Source organism: Lagopus leucura, unplaced genomic scaffold (assembly GCF_019238085.1).
Source record: "Lagopus leucura isolate 7727_CA_CO unplaced genomic scaffold, USGS_WTPT01 Super-Scaffold_100001, whole genome shotgun sequence".
Lineage (NCBI taxonomy): Eukaryota > Metazoa > Chordata > Aves > Galliformes > Phasianidae > Lagopus > Lagopus leucura.
The window spans coordinates 98,703,731-98,719,276 of NW_024962262.1; the positions used below are offsets into that span (position 1 = coordinate 98,703,731).

Sequence of the window (15,546 nt, forward strand, 5' to 3'; positions counted from 1 at the left end):
ACTCCCTGCCATGGGCAGGATTGCCATCCACCAGATCAGGTTGCCCATCCAACCTGGTCTTGAATACCTGCGAGGATGGGGCACCCATAGCTTCCCTAGGCAATGAGCTCCGAGTAAGGACTTTCTTCCTAGCGGCTAATACAAACCTACCCTCTTGCCAATTAAAACCATTCCCCCTGCCTACCACTGTGCTCCCTGACAAAGCATTCATCTCAGCTTCCCTGCAGGCCCCCCTCAGATACTGAAAGGCCTCGATAAGTCCTCCTCACAGCTTTCTCCAGGCTGAACAAGGCCAGCTCCCTCTGCCTGCCCTCACAAAAGAGGTTCTCCAGCCCTATGAGCATCCTCAAGGCCTCCTCTGGACCTGCTCCAACAGGTTCACACCCTTCTCATTTTGGAGTATCTGGACGCAATGTTCAACATGGGGTCTCATGAGAGATTCCCCACAGTTGGTAACCCCATACGTTCTGCTTCTTTTACAGCCAGCTGGCACTAAGATAAGTCCATGTTACAATAAAAGTTTTAAATAGTAATACTTTAAGGGCGGCAAATGGAAGAGGTGTATGCCAACTATATTAAAAAAAAAAAACAAAAAACAATATTAAATGAATCCTATTCTAAACAAAGTCTTCAATAGCCTAATGTCTCACACTCTGGAGGCTGCACTATCCCCAACTGCAATTCCCTCTGTATTCTTATGTCAGCCTTTTGCCAATGCTTTTATGAATATATATAGCTAACACAAAATGCACAACACAACATGTCATATGCAGAAGTACTGAAAAACAGTACAGTTCTGGACTTTACATTAATTTTTCCTTCCATTGTTGCCTTGAGAATCTATGTTGCCTACATAACAAGTATTTGTCAGAAAATTATTCGTGGCACCTACCCAATTCAAGTCCACATTTTCCATTGTATTTTAAGGACTTAGTGAACACATTTTAATAACTACTACTCTAAGATTTAGTGTTTGCTCTTTCAGACTTTGCTAAAACATTCTCAGTACTGTAGCCTTTTAAATGAACATACTAGGCTTACCATAAAATTGAGCTATTCCTACATTTAAGCTGTTTTACTTATAATTTTTGTATGCAGAGGGCTACATGTATAACAGGACATGAAAAAAAAACCAAAACAAACACAGGTTTGGATGATCATTCAGAATTACTATTTAATTATTCAGAAATTTGTCTCTGCTGAGGTGAAAATCATCACGCCCAGCTATAACTTACTGATTTTTCAAGCCTTTATACAGTACAATCCTTTGGCTGTTATTAGACATAACATGAGTTTGCCAGCACTGTATATTCAGTTATAAATTGAACTCGATCATCTCTGAGGGTCCCTTCCAACTCTGGGTATTTTATGGTTCTGTGAATTGGTCAATAAGAATTACCATAAATCATGGTAGCAACATTTTAAAAAGCTGTAGCTGGTGGTATGCAGGCCATCAACAGTTTTTTATTCCTTTGCTTCAATACACTGTCAGACAAGCATAAACGAAGCCAAATTATCACAATCACAGCACATATACGCTACAAAACTATGAGTTTATAGTTGCTTACCCTCAGAATTGCAGAACTGAAAACGCCTAAGTAACAAAAGCAGCTTCTAAAAAACTTTGAACAAAATGACGATCTCTGCCTGGCAAGCACCTCAATAATAAAGGGACATCTTTTTCCTTTATTATTTTACTTTCATATTGTGAAAGTTGAAGCAATTGCAGAGCGCTATGGCTTTGCTGATAAGGCCTCTCTACTCTCAGTTTCCTGACTGAATTATGGAAGGACTTAGAGGGCTTTCATCATGATATAAAAAGTAGTTTCTACAAAAACTCTTTTAGGTGTAGTTTCTTGGGATTGCAGGTATTAATCAAGAATTGAAACAGGGTTTTTTCTGCAAATATCTGAAGGCAAGTAGCACAGTTTATTGCACAAATTCCATGGGAACTCTAGCAACCTGACATGTTTACAGACTGTTTTAAATCTCACAAAAGAGGTGCAATGGAAAAAACTGCAATGGAAAGAACTGCACCACTCCAAGACACTTTTCAAAAGGAGAAAATTCTCACTCATGGCATCATCAGCCATGGGACAGCAGTTCTAGTTTTCCAATGGTGTTTCCTATGTAAACTGACACTATGTGAACCTGCTGAGCTTGAGATACACTGGGCAGAAAGACAACGTTAAAAAAGCAAGGAAGTCATAGGAGAAGAAGACGCAAGAGGCCTCTGGAGGAAAGAAGCAGGCTGAAGGACTTCCAGCAGGACAGACACAAAACCATTGTAGCAGAAGCTAAATTTACACAGCCAAAGGCTGGAGGAGACATGGTGAGAGCCTGGAAAGGTCGGGGCACACACGAGTGGGACTGTACTGTCAGCCACAGAAACCCTGAGCCTCGCCAGCTCATGTTCCTCATACAGAAGGATGACAGCTTGGTACTGGCCGGTGTCAGACACTGTGATAGAAGAGGTACAAAGACAGCAATACACGAAAAAAGGCATGCATGCACAACATCTCCTCTGAAATGTTGCCATCTTACTAAGAGCACAGTACAGATGCATCTAGAGGAACTACACACTCATTGGAAACCTTGCCTCTTTCATTGCAGAAGTTGAACAAGGAGGGAGTTAAACTAGGGAAAGAATCATTTTGAAGGTAACAAAGCTGAAACTGGACAGATTCTGGGAAAACAGGTCCCAACTATGTAAGCTATGAATTATTGTTCCATCCTTTCTAATTTGAGAATCAAAGAATATTAACAGCTTACCAAATGAAATCAATCAAGATGTGTTTAAGCATAAGCAATACGTAATCGTCATGCATTCAGAAACATTAGGTCTTCCTCGCTTCAAAAATAAGACTTTTCAGGTGGAAAGTATTTTTGCTCTACATTTAATTAGGTCCTGCTCTTCTGTCTGCAAAAAGGAGTACCCATTTTCACCTCTCAGCTCAAAGAACTGGTAGGAAGGAGGAAGAAAAGAAGGCTACATATGTGAAGAACCTGGCACAAAGACACTCAACAATACTGTTTTCAAAGCTAAGTACTAACTGCATGCAACAAAGAAAAGAGGTAGATTCTTAAAGAATTAGAATCATATATTAATAAATATTGTCTCAGTATGTAAGCAGCATTTCCAACCATGCTGAAAGTGCAAACCTGTAAGAGGAAAAAGAGCTGTATAATTAAAAGATAGAGCCATCTTGCCTGACTTCAAGATGGGCAAAGAGTATCAAGTTCTCAGAAATGCATGAATAATTTTTTCAATCAAAGTTTACAGGCAAAACTTTGTACAATGGTATCAGCATGTAAGTTGCCAAGCTTTAACAATGATCGTTTTCATTTTAATTCCCATGGAATTGAAAAAACACTTAAAATTCCATACCTTGATTATTTCCACCAACTGATCCACACCACTGTCACCTGGGAAGATTGGTTGTCCTAGTAACAGTTCAGCCAATACACAGCCCGCTGACCACACATCTAAAAGGGGAAAAAAGCAAAGGGTAGGAAAGGTTTAAGTAAAAGGTTTGTATTCATTCATTTATATTAAAAAACAAGTAGTTTTACTCTACTACTTGCCACATCTCATACTATAGCATAACAAAAAAATATATATATTCCTCTAATAGACATCTAGCAAACAATGATGTATGACACACAGCAATAGGGGGCACGTATTCTATAAGTCAAACCATAAGACAATGGGAGCTAGAAAATAATGTTAACATCATCGTATATTTACATTAAAACCTAACCACATAGGAAGAAGAAACAAATAATTGCCATGTGAAAATTAAGAACTTCCCAGCCTTATGCTCTTCTTCAATAATGTTCTTCATGAACTATGCATAGGTACCATCACAACAGCTGATGATTTTGTAGTTCCCGAATGTTGAATAGACTCATTTTTTTTCATCCCATGTATTAAAAGTATATATACATATTAACAGACAAGCCAATACTGCAAATATTACTAGTATTCTGCAGAATCTAATTATTACGGGACCTAGGAGATAACCTCTCATTCACATCAAGATCTAATCTTCCTCTCACTTCCATTTGCAAACTTCACAGGACAACAGCACTGCAGGGCCTGGGTCAACAATATCTGCCAATTCATTTTCATTCATATAACGAAAACCACATCTAGCTACAATCAGCTATTCCCTTACGTGAAGACAATCTTCATCTATTATAGGGACATCTTATATACAAATGAGGCAGTTCAGTGCTACAACAGTAAGAGTGCATGCAGGAATTCAAGGTTGGTAATGCAATCATATGGAAGTCAGAATAACCCTTTCCTTCCTATATCACAGAGAGAGGGTTAATATTAAAGTATTTTCCCCTTCTCTCAGGAAAGATACAGTTTTATCCAAACATACAGTAGGCAAAAAACACTGCTGATTACTGCAGCTGTTAAAATAATTCCAACATCAAATGGATGCATTTTTTCATAATGCCATAGTCCAGATATTGCAACAGTACTCATCCTAAAATGTAACAACTTAAAACGCAAATGGTACTGGAAGTAACCCATGTTTAAGTCTTGAATTTCAACAAGCAGTAATAACAGAATCACAAAATCATTAAGGTTGGAAAAAACCTCTAAGATTATCTAGTCCAACCATCCACCCATCCCCAACACCGCCCACTAAACTACGTCCCTGAGTACTACATCTACCCTTTGCGCTTAAAACACCTCCAGAGACAGTGACTCCATCACTTCCCCAGACCACCTGTTCTAACGCCTCTTTCTTTTCTTTATGAGAAGAAATGTTTCCAATATCCAATCTGAATCTTCTCTGCTGTAACTTGAGGCCATTCTCTCTCGTCCTGTCAGCAGTTTCCTGGAAGAAAAAGCCAATCCCCACCTTGTGACAACTTCCTTTCAGGGCACTGTAGAGCGGTAAGTTCTCCCCCAAGTCTCCTCCTCTCCAGACTGAGCAACCCCCATCCCCTCAGCCAATTCCTCACAAGATGTGTGTCCCAGCCTTCACAGTTTCTGGATACGCTCCAGGGCCTCAATGTCTTTCTTACACTGCAAGGCCCATAACTGAATGCAGTACCTGAGGTGCGGCCTCACCAGAGCTGAGTACAGGAGGATGATCACCTCCCCCTCCTTCTAGCCCCACTATTCCCAACACAAGCCAGGATGTCCTTGACCTTCTCAGTCACCGGGGCACGCTGCTGGCTCATGTTCAGTTGAGCATCAAGCAACACCCTCCAGATCCTTTTCTTCCACACAGCTTTCCAGCACTCTGCCCCAACCCTGTAGTGTTGCCCAATGTTGTTGTAATCGAAGTGCAGGACGCAACAACTGGTCTTCTTGAACTTCATCCCTCAGCCTCAGCCCAGATATCCAGCCTGTCCAGGTCCCTCTTTAGGGCCTTTCCACCATCAGACATACTGACATTTCCCCCCAGCTTGATGCCATCTGCAACCTTACTGAAAGTGCACTCAATTCTCCCATCTCAATCATCAATAAAGATGAAAAAATAAGGAAAAATCAGACACTTTTTGTATTTTTAGCAGTATTTAGTAGAAAGCCACCAAGGTGCCAAGATCTCTTCTGGGAAATGAAGACAACAACAGGCAAAGAACAACACACCGTGTTGGCTTCTGAATGACTGCTAACTGATAGCTGTGGCCATCAGACTGAAAGATACAAGAAAATGATGAAAAGAATGTATGACTTATCAATACATACAAAGAGCCTTCCAGGCTGCATTTACAGGAACTTAAACAGCAGACCAAAAGACAGCAGATTTCTTCAGAAGTAGCAAAGAAATAGATTAAATGTACTAAGGCCAGAACTGAAACCTAGAAGTCTATTTAAAGGCACTGTAAGAGGTGTTGAGAAACTGAAGATTTTTCCACTGAACATACAAAAAAAGGTACTCCCAAAGCTATAATGATTACTGACTATTTTGGGATTTATTTTGGACTAAAAAAGAACAATATGTTGAAAGGAAAAGACAGAACACATTTAAATGCCAGTTTTGTTTTGTGTAATTTTGCACTCAGAACTCAGTTCCTTTTGAGATCTGGAAGCTACATCAGCATTATTTTTTTGAACTAGATTAGGGCTTCATAAAGTCGTCTTAATTAACCTTCTGGTCTGGCTTCTCCATGACAATGGCTTTGTGCTTTTATCCTTCTCCAGTCTCCTTCAACGTCTTCCCACTCCACCAGCCAATTTCTGACAAGTCTTAAAGGTTGAAGCATCAAAGCCATTTCAGTTTTGGGAAAACAGAGAGGACAGCAAGCAGCAGCATCGCTGCTGTGGGAAGCTCAGCCCTGCAGGACTTGCTTGGCCCAGGAACATACTGCAGCTGCAGACACGCCAGAGGATGCATAAGCAGCTGACGGCAGCATGCAGGAAGAAGCTGAGGGCACTGCAGAGCGAAAGAATAAAAAGGATGCAGGTCACAAGGAAGCAGCCGGGAAAATCTGAGGAATCCTTATGGTATTTGTGATGGGGGAATCCAGCAGACACAGCGAATCGACTGGAAACAAATCCGTTGCTCTTTGTGCTAGGAAGTCTGTAAGATCAGGTGATTTAATAACTTCTTACAAACCTATTTCATTTTCCTTTATTTTAGTTGCTAATACTATAAATTAATCAGCATGTACAAGAGACGCACTGAAACGCACAGTTCTTTTTCCAGGAGCATCATTTCACTATCGTCCAAGTTTGGACCTGGGCAATGTTCCCACTTGAAGGAAATGAAAAAATCTTCTAAGTATTCTCATTTAAAGCCAGAGATCTGCAGCCAACTTTAGCAGCTTGAAGTAGGGATGGCAACAAAACAATTTTCCTAAGGTGTTTATAGAACTCTGCTAACAAAAATTCAAGAAGAAACTGAGAAATTTTGACTCTGGCTCTCATCATCGCAGCAGTGGTCATTGTGCTATACACCACCTTCCCTAACTTGTTATTTAGAGGGCATGAAGAAAGAAAAAATATTTGCCTGCTCTCATCAATTCAGTGGAAACTAAGAATTTTCCCTCCATCTGAAACTCTCCTACGCCTTTTTCTTCCTATAGTAAGCTCTGTCCCAGCATCCTCTGACCTGACCTGATGGATTTCCTCCATCTCAGAACTGTTTCTCTGGAAGCCAATCATCCGTACAAACCAGCAGGGAAAAAATAGAGTCGGAACAGTAGCCCTAGGAGGTTGTAAAATCAGCAGCTTCTACTTGCCAAATGCCAGAGCATAAAATGCTTTTCACTGCTAGTTTTTTTGGAATGCTTTTTAGAACGTCAGAATGAGAACAAAATGTGGGATAATGGGCATGTGTTGCTATGTCAAATGCAAGTCTTGCACATCTGCTCAGCACAGATCCACAGCCTACCATGAGGTAGAGTAAGGCTAAAGCCTGAAACGGTTAGGAAATCATCAACACAGGCACCTTTTCTCTGCAATGAAGAGATGAAACAGCAATCACAGGTGAGAGAACTGGTCTTCAACATCCATGCTTAGTTTCAGCAATGGGAATCACTGCCTTAGATAGAGAGAGAGAGAGCAAATCCTTTTCACTGCTCTGTAACAACAGACTTCGGACACAGCTCACGATGGTTCTTTCCCGAGAAACTAGGAGACATCGTTGCTGCACGTGCCTCTGGGGAAATTCTGCTCTGAAGGAGATGAACTTCTCACGTCTTCAGTTCTAGCACTTGCTAGGAAAGTGAATGAATAACTTTGTGACACTTATTTTTGGACAGCTCAGCAGAAGCCAGTGATAGGGCTGTACAGATTGATCCTTCCCTGACAGCAGCTATAAATGTTGCCTCTGGAATGCTCTCAATGCCTGCTAGAGCCATAACGGAGAAAACGTGCTGGAGACCAGGGCACCCTCATTAACCAGAAGCACCACGTTTTCTGACGAGCACTCCTTTTCCCCACCTCCCAACCTAGTAAAAAACACATTCTCCAGGTAAAACTTGACTGTGGTCCTTCTTTTCATAAAGCAGAATCATGAAGTAACAACTATCTGCATCCAGCCCTACTCCAGAGCCTGCCTATGTTTGTCTCAGGACATTCAAGGGGAATGCGGGCAGCAATCCCACGTTTTCAGCTGGCAGCAGCCAGGCAACATGCAGACAGCGTACCCTGGGACAGCAGCACACATGGACCTGCAAGGAGGAAGTTCCGGCTAAAACTCTCTGTAGGGGCAGCAGAAGGGCTCCATTTGCACAAAAACAGATGCTTCTACTAGTTAGCTTCAGAACAAAACTGCCTGCTATCCTTAGCCTCACAGACACACCCATAAAATTCATAGTCAAAGGCGAATGAAGCCCCAAGTTCTGCAGATTTTAACTTGTGTTCCTGCCATCAAAAAATCCTCTGAAAGTATGCAGTAAGAATGCTGCTACGGGCCTGGTTTTAGTAACTAACTGGCAACAGCAACTATTCAGAAGCCTGAACAGGTTATTTCCCAGCTCGTTATTTTAATAGTAGTTCCAGGTCTGCAAGATGACACATACTGAGGTGTTAACTGCACTAAATTTTGATGCCACTGATGTTATCATACATTAATCTACATCACCAACCCAGTATGAAAGCTGCAAACACTACCCCCAGTTTCAGTTATTTTAAAAATATAATCCAAAAGACCCATCTAACTCACGTGTTTTGATAAAATAAGATCCCAGAAATTACAAAGCCAGTTTACATTTCTGTTCTGACTTCCAGGATGCAGAAGCATCCCAGAGTGCTGGGAACTGCAAAAATAGTTTCTGAAAGCATTTTATTACTTCTCAACTCCCAAATGCAAAGATTATGTTGAAGAAAGATCAAGGAGGAAAGGGAAAGAAGGATTTGCTGAATTTCATTTTCAAACTATTCTGTGCAAGTTTTACCTCAGCTGATTTATTTAGAAGATTTTCAGGTGATAGAGGTTTGGTTTTTTTTTGTGTGTGTGTATGAGAAAGTCTGAACCACAGCGGTCTAAAATCATGATGGTATTGGCAAGTTTATTTTTTATTAGAATTATTATAGAGACAGGCAGGTAACAAAATAAAAGTTTCTGCAAAAAAGGCAAGATTAAAGTCATTATACGGTTGGAGCCAGCAACATTCCATAGACTTATCTATAAAGCAGTCCCTTCTGGTGACCTAAATATTTGTTTTATGTAGTTATCCCCTGAAACAAGTTGTCTCAGTGCACTCTGATAACACAGCTGAGTCAACCTATTAGCTCTCAGATGGCAAAAATATGTCAGCTGGGATCAGCTGCCTGCCCTCACTCTCAAGCTCCTGCCACTTTGCTTTTACCTGTGCCCCAGAGCTTATCAGACTGCACAGTAATGTTGATTCAACTCATTAACACTGCAGAAAGCTAACCTAGCCAAAATGAAGTCTCTAGACAAAGTGAGGCTGAATCAGCATACTGAATAGTAAAGTGTGGGAGCCGATGTACCCAAGAGCAAAAGGAAGGCTGAGACTGCCACTATCGGCTTGGCTAACCATTAGAGAAGCTCTGCCACTTTATCTTTACGGATCATTACTCTCTCCAGACTCCTGGTCCTGCATCTTTTCGTACCAGGGGAGATATGCGTTTATCTTTACTGTGCCATTACTTTTCCCCAACTTCTGGTCAGTCCTGCCTCCCCTCCCTCCCCCCCCCCCACCTTTTATATATATATGAATGTGTATATATATGTATATATATATGTATTATATATATATATATATCTCAACGTGAGTGTTGCTGTAATATGATTCTGGAGAATAAGTAACGGGGAAAAAAATAACAACAATGAGAGGAAGTAAGTCTTTGGAAATACTTCTATTTTCAAAGAACTGAACATGTGAAATGACACAGCCAATGATTTTAACACTAGTTTGAGCTTACTGCCTTTAAATACACTTGAGCGAGTTACAAGCTTATTTTTTCAAGACTTGTTCACGACCTCTGTATCCTTTTGAACCTATTAAACCTGGCCTGTACTACTCAAGACCGTAAGCAAGATAAAATCTTAGCGCCAGGCTTCAGAAAGAGCCCAGGGAGTACCCTGACTAAAAACCTGATGAAGTGACTCACAACAACATTGCTGTTCACCTTGAGCAACTTTCTGAGACTGCTGTATGCACACCTGGTTATTTTCTGTCCTCTGCCTAAACCTTCAGCTTCCCTAGCATTTCCACAACGCAGCTGAATGCCCAGTATTTACAAAAAAAAAAAAAAAGTCTTATTCACGTTGACAATTAATGAGTAAGGGACAACAAATGTTAACAGAATTAATTAGCAGAATCTGAAACACTGCCATATATGTTATGTTAAACCTACCAAGAGAGTTTAAAGCCAAACATCACCCCGCATTTTCTCTCCCACTAAAAACACTTCACTGAAAGCCAAGCAAACAAGCTACAAAATTATTTGGGTCTAAATCACAACATACCAGAAGCAGGATAATAGCTTCTATTCTTTATATAGCCCTTCTTTATAGTTAAGTCATCAAATACTTTTTAGTTTTATCTCTCTCTTGTACCTACTTTTAAATTGAACAGCAAAACTACCTGGAGAACTTGAAAATGCTTTTTTTTGAATCAGATTTCATCCCAGACTAAAGACGAACAAGCGTCATTTTAATTATATAATTGACATTGAAATCTCAAGAAGTGCAGAAATTGCAACAGCCCCCCAAAAGATGTGTACTTTGCTAAGTGGTGTCTGCCCGTTTACAACAAAATTCTGCCTCTTGCAATCCTTTACTCTTAACTACGGAATAAAAACCCATGCAGCTGGTACAGACTTCAACAAATACATACACATACCTATACTGGAGGTATAATCGGTGGCTCCAAAGATCAACTCTGGTGCCCTGTAGTACCGAGAGCAGATGTATGAAACATTAGGTTCTCCACGAACCAGCTGTTTTGCACTGAAATAGAAACAAATCAATAATATTTTAGAAACAAAAAGCTTCAGTGTATTTTAATGCAGACTGGTATTAAACCTTAGCACTCCTCACCACCCCCGAGTCCTAAACGCTAAATTACTGTGTTCCAAGCTGACACAAGGCACAGACTTGATTTATTGTGAAATCAGCCCACCAGGCAGCTACCTTACAGTAGACACAGCAAAGGAAATGCTGACTAGAATTTGGAGGATAAACAGAGTCAGGATTTTGGTTGGCAGTTGTCTGGAAAGTTTGATGTGTTGAAAAGCTTGCGTACAAAGTCGAAGATGACAGTATACAGCTCAGCCAGATGTAGCCACCTTTCAAGGTTCAAAAGCCCTGGGTACTCACCAGAACAGAGTACTTCCTATTATTACTTTTATTTTCTTAAGCTTTCATAATATTCTGGCTTTTTCCTGTTTAAGGGAGTGTGTCATGAGGCTAAGTGGGCACGAAGACAAAGGTAAAAACAAGTTTGCTGGTGCAGGCACGTGTTATTAGTCCGAGATAAACATGAAGGCTTCATATAGAAGTGAACACAGTGAATTCAGTTTTAGGTACTTTGTCTAATGCACATTCTTCAAATACAAAAATCACACCTGTATCTTTATTCACCTTTGCAGTTGCTAGATTTACACTGCCACAAAGCATCTAACATACAGTACTGCCACAACCATAACGGCGAGTTTCTTTAGAAACACAACAGCACGTTACCTCTGGAACATGAGTCTATGTTATATTTCTTTCTTAATTAATACCATGCTTTTGATAGCAAGGATATGGAAATCAACCTGCTCTTTTGGAAGCACAATACATTCCACTAAGTGGCAACAAATCCCAGCCAAATCCAACACTGAGCCTCTGAGAGAAGGAAGAGCTCCACCACCCAATTAGATGGTTTTAAAAAGTCTCAGTTTTGCCTACAGCTTTCTGATACAGAAACTACAATTAACAATTCAGATTTCTAACAGCTAGAGGTACAACCTGTTTATGCACTGTTACTTCAAGTTTAAGTGTGATTCCTATTTTGCTCCATTGCTTGTGATGTAGAGCTAGGAAGGAGATTCCCAAACCATGAGGCGTGACGATGCACTGCTTGAGTAATCACCATCTGACATTCCCACTCACTACAGGCAAGCAAATTTAGCAACAGCAATTTCAGTGACCTCTCACATGTATGACCTGGCTATTTTAGCCTGCAAAGTTACAGCACAATCTGAAGACTGAACTTCAGGAACAAATCAGTTTCCTTTCTCAGCGTGGATATCTAGAACTTCTGTGTCAGTTTTACTTTCTAGATTAGGGCTGGACTCACTTGTTCAACTGAATCACTTGAACAGAACAGGAAAAAATATGCCACTGGAAACTAGGATACAGGTGTCCACTATCTGCAATTAGAATTGCTGCTGCTGAACTTGATCCTCTACAGTATTTGAAATATTAGATGAATCAGCAGACCAACATAAATAGACTAATAAGGTAGCATTAGCCTTTTCAGGTTACTATGTCACTCTGCCTATCCTTTCTTCCATACGCTTTACTCTACTGTTCAGCATTATTTCTCCATGGCACAGTATTTTCCCTATCAATGGCTTATTTACTTTATTATTATTATTATTATTTAATCTGCACAAATAACCGGCTTGAATTTTGTTCCCTATTTGACACCCTTCACCATTTCTTTTCTTTTTTTCTTATGAGCTCATTTTAAAAAGAAAACACTCTGATGTTAATTTCTCCATTAAAAACCTACAAGCAATAAACTTCAGAGGAACACAAGAGTTCTGCAAAATTTCACCAGATTTGTTTCAAAATAAATCTGACTCCTCAGGCTTCAGGCCATAAACAAGCTTACCTTCCGAAGTCGCAGAGTTTAAGGACAGCTGTATCAGGGTCCAGCAAGAGGTTTTGTGGTTTTATATCCCGGTGGCAGATCCCAAAGGAATGGATATAGGCTAAACTCCGGAACAGCTGATACATGTACAACTAGAACACAGAAATATAGTGTAAGGTATGCTTTCCCAGCCAAAACAAGCTAAACAACTCAATTAACACGTAACTCTATTAGAGTGAAAAACAGAACCACTCAAAATAAAGAAAAGAACTAAAAAGGCCCTGATGAATTTAGGTCAGTCCTGTGGAGACAGGGAAAGCCCAGGAACTGGCACATCTTCCTCTTTGTCACAAAAGTTCACAATGTCCACATGAGGTTCAAATTGTCCTTTTGAAAATGAGCACAATTCCAAAGAAATAATTGTGCCAGCTTTCCAATATATATAAATAACCACAGAGCAAGCAATGATGGTACTCACAGAAAACATATAGAAGTCTGCATTTACTTTATAAATCAGCCTCTTCACAGAAATGAGGTATTCCAGGTTAGTAAAAAAGAAAAACCCTTTAGCAAAGGAAGTTATTAATAGGGTATGAAATGCTGTCCAAGGAATATGGCAGTGTTTCAGCCTGACACCTGAACGAATCTCCTAGCTTGTTCTAGTCAAGGGGCAGACTCTTTCTAATTTCAAACCTCCAGGCAAAAAGAGAGGCCAACTGAAGACAATTTTATATGAGGCAAGGCAAACAAGTCTGCTAGCAGCGAGTTTGCTCTGTTCCCCCTTCCAAGGCTGGCCAACTTTTAAGCAATAAAGAACACAGCAAGCTGAGAACCTGCCACGGCAAAATGACGGGGTAAGGCAGGGCTGTCCACATATTTGGCTGCAAGGAATAAGGAGCTGCTGGACATAATTAGAGCTGTATAGCACAGACAGTCATTAAGACATGGGGAAAACCAAGGCTTAACAGGCAGACAGGTTATTTCATAGCTTTCTTGTGTCCCTCAGGTTTTCCAAAATCATTCCAATGATGTGTAATAAGCCTATAGGCTGGAAATTGCTCTGGTGTTGCACCTTCCCATTTTCATGGGCTCATTCTCCCTGCATCAGCTTCAGTGGTCTGTAAAACCAGGTGCAATCGCTAGACATTGGTATCAACTCATGTTTGCTTCACTTTCAACACTATCTTTGTATTTACACTCCCCCCACTGCCTTTTTTTTTTTTTTTTTTTTTTTTTTCTTTTAGTTTTTGGCAGGGAAGATAGAAGCAGGCACAAGGAAAAGAACTGTCTGACTACCAGCTCTATGTTTTCAGTTTCCACATTTGTTTTTTCAAAACCAGATACCTGCACAAAGAAAAGTAAACAAACAAACATTTTCTGAATTGTCTGTTCTGGACATGGCAGGTACTTATTGTGCAAGTGTATTGCAAAATAATTTGGAAGATTGCTCTAAGTTGGCGAGTCAAGTCAATGCATGCAGTGCTCATGAAGTATGCGCTCCATCTCAATACAACAAATCCAGAACTTCCACAAATGTATTACAGAATGTTAGAGGCTGCTAATAAAAACTAACAAAAAGATTATTAGAAAATATTCTTGTAGTTGTATGAGCAGTTTCTTCGTTACCTAGGAAAGAGGAGCTCTCTGCCTTCCTACATATCAATCAAAAGTGAACAAATGGGTACGATCTGATTGCCAAGGTAGCTTCCACTTGCAAAAGTTCTAATGCCATGGAAGTCTCTTTTAAAACATCAGGCTGAAATAGGCTTGCCTTGTCAGAAAAACAAGGTAAGAACAGACTTCTTGGCCACATGGAAAGGGAAGTGCCAAATATCAAGGAAGATGAAATGGGTGAAGGAGAATTCTCTCTCACAGGATACTTACAGACCATTTTTTCAAAGTTGTCATAATTAACAGCAATTAGAACAAAAATAAATGAATAATTTATCAAAAGCTAGGCTAACAAGTTTTGTGGCACTTATAACCTGAGGACATATTGTTCCACCAACAGGCCAAGCACAGGAATTACCTTGCAGTAGAAATTCTTACTGCTGAATGTTAATATCCTGTGCTTTCTTGAAAACAGGGAACAGTGCTGGCTATTGCCAAGACACTTAATTTTCAGTTTTGGTATACTGGGTAATCATACACTTTGTTACTGGAATAATTACTTTTTGCAACATTCATTTTTTCAATCAAATTAAAAGGTACTCTTCAGCCCACCCTAATGTTAAGCATTAGGCATTTAAAGATGAGCCTTTAGAAATCAATACAAATCAGAAACTTTTTGCTCATTTCAATTTTATGTTATCTGTGTGTAATGTTAATAAGTTAAATTCAAGTTAACAACACTGGACTCAGTGATCTCTTCCAATACTCTATGATTCCACGATCATTCATTAGCATGCAAATTGTGCTCACCACAATAAACGAAATAGAATTATGAGACCCAGATGGGTCCCATACTAGACAAAAAAATGAAGCTTTATTCATCTTTAACTACTCTACAAAGGACAATAAAAGATAAAGACAGCTAAATTGAGGTTTTGAGGCTAAAATGTGCATAAAAACATCTCCCACTCTTCAACACAAGTGGTAAAGGCAGTGAGCTCCACATATAGGGAAGGAGACAAAAGCACACCTTTCATTCCTTCATCAGAGGCACAAGAGCTCTTACCTAGTTACCAGGCAAAGGAAGAAGATAACACATAAGAGAATAGCATTCTTCCTGACATTCTCTTTAAATTCTTGATCTTTGTACTACTTCGTCATCATCATCTCTGAAAGCTGAAGCTGGGA

The 15,546-nt window shown here is 40.0% G+C and overlaps 1 protein-coding gene across 2 annotated transcripts in view; it reads right to left on the reverse strand.

Annotated features, from left to right (window-relative positions):
* GSK3B (glycogen synthase kinase 3 beta) overlaps window positions 1-15,546 on the reverse strand; it is a 141,469-nt gene that overhangs the window by 36,074 nt on the left and 89,849 nt on the right. For both annotated transcript variants that reach the window (XM_042866578.1, XM_042866579.1), the window contains exons 5-7: window positions 12,769-12,899; window positions 10,789-10,895; window positions 3,389-3,486 (exon numbers count right to left, since the gene is read on the reverse strand). In XM_042866578.1, the coding sequence (XP_042722512.1) occupies window positions 3,389-3,486; window positions 10,789-10,895; window positions 12,769-12,899 (336 nt within the window). The remainder of the gene's footprint in view (window positions 1-3,388; window positions 3,487-10,788; window positions 10,896-12,768; window positions 12,900-15,546) is intronic.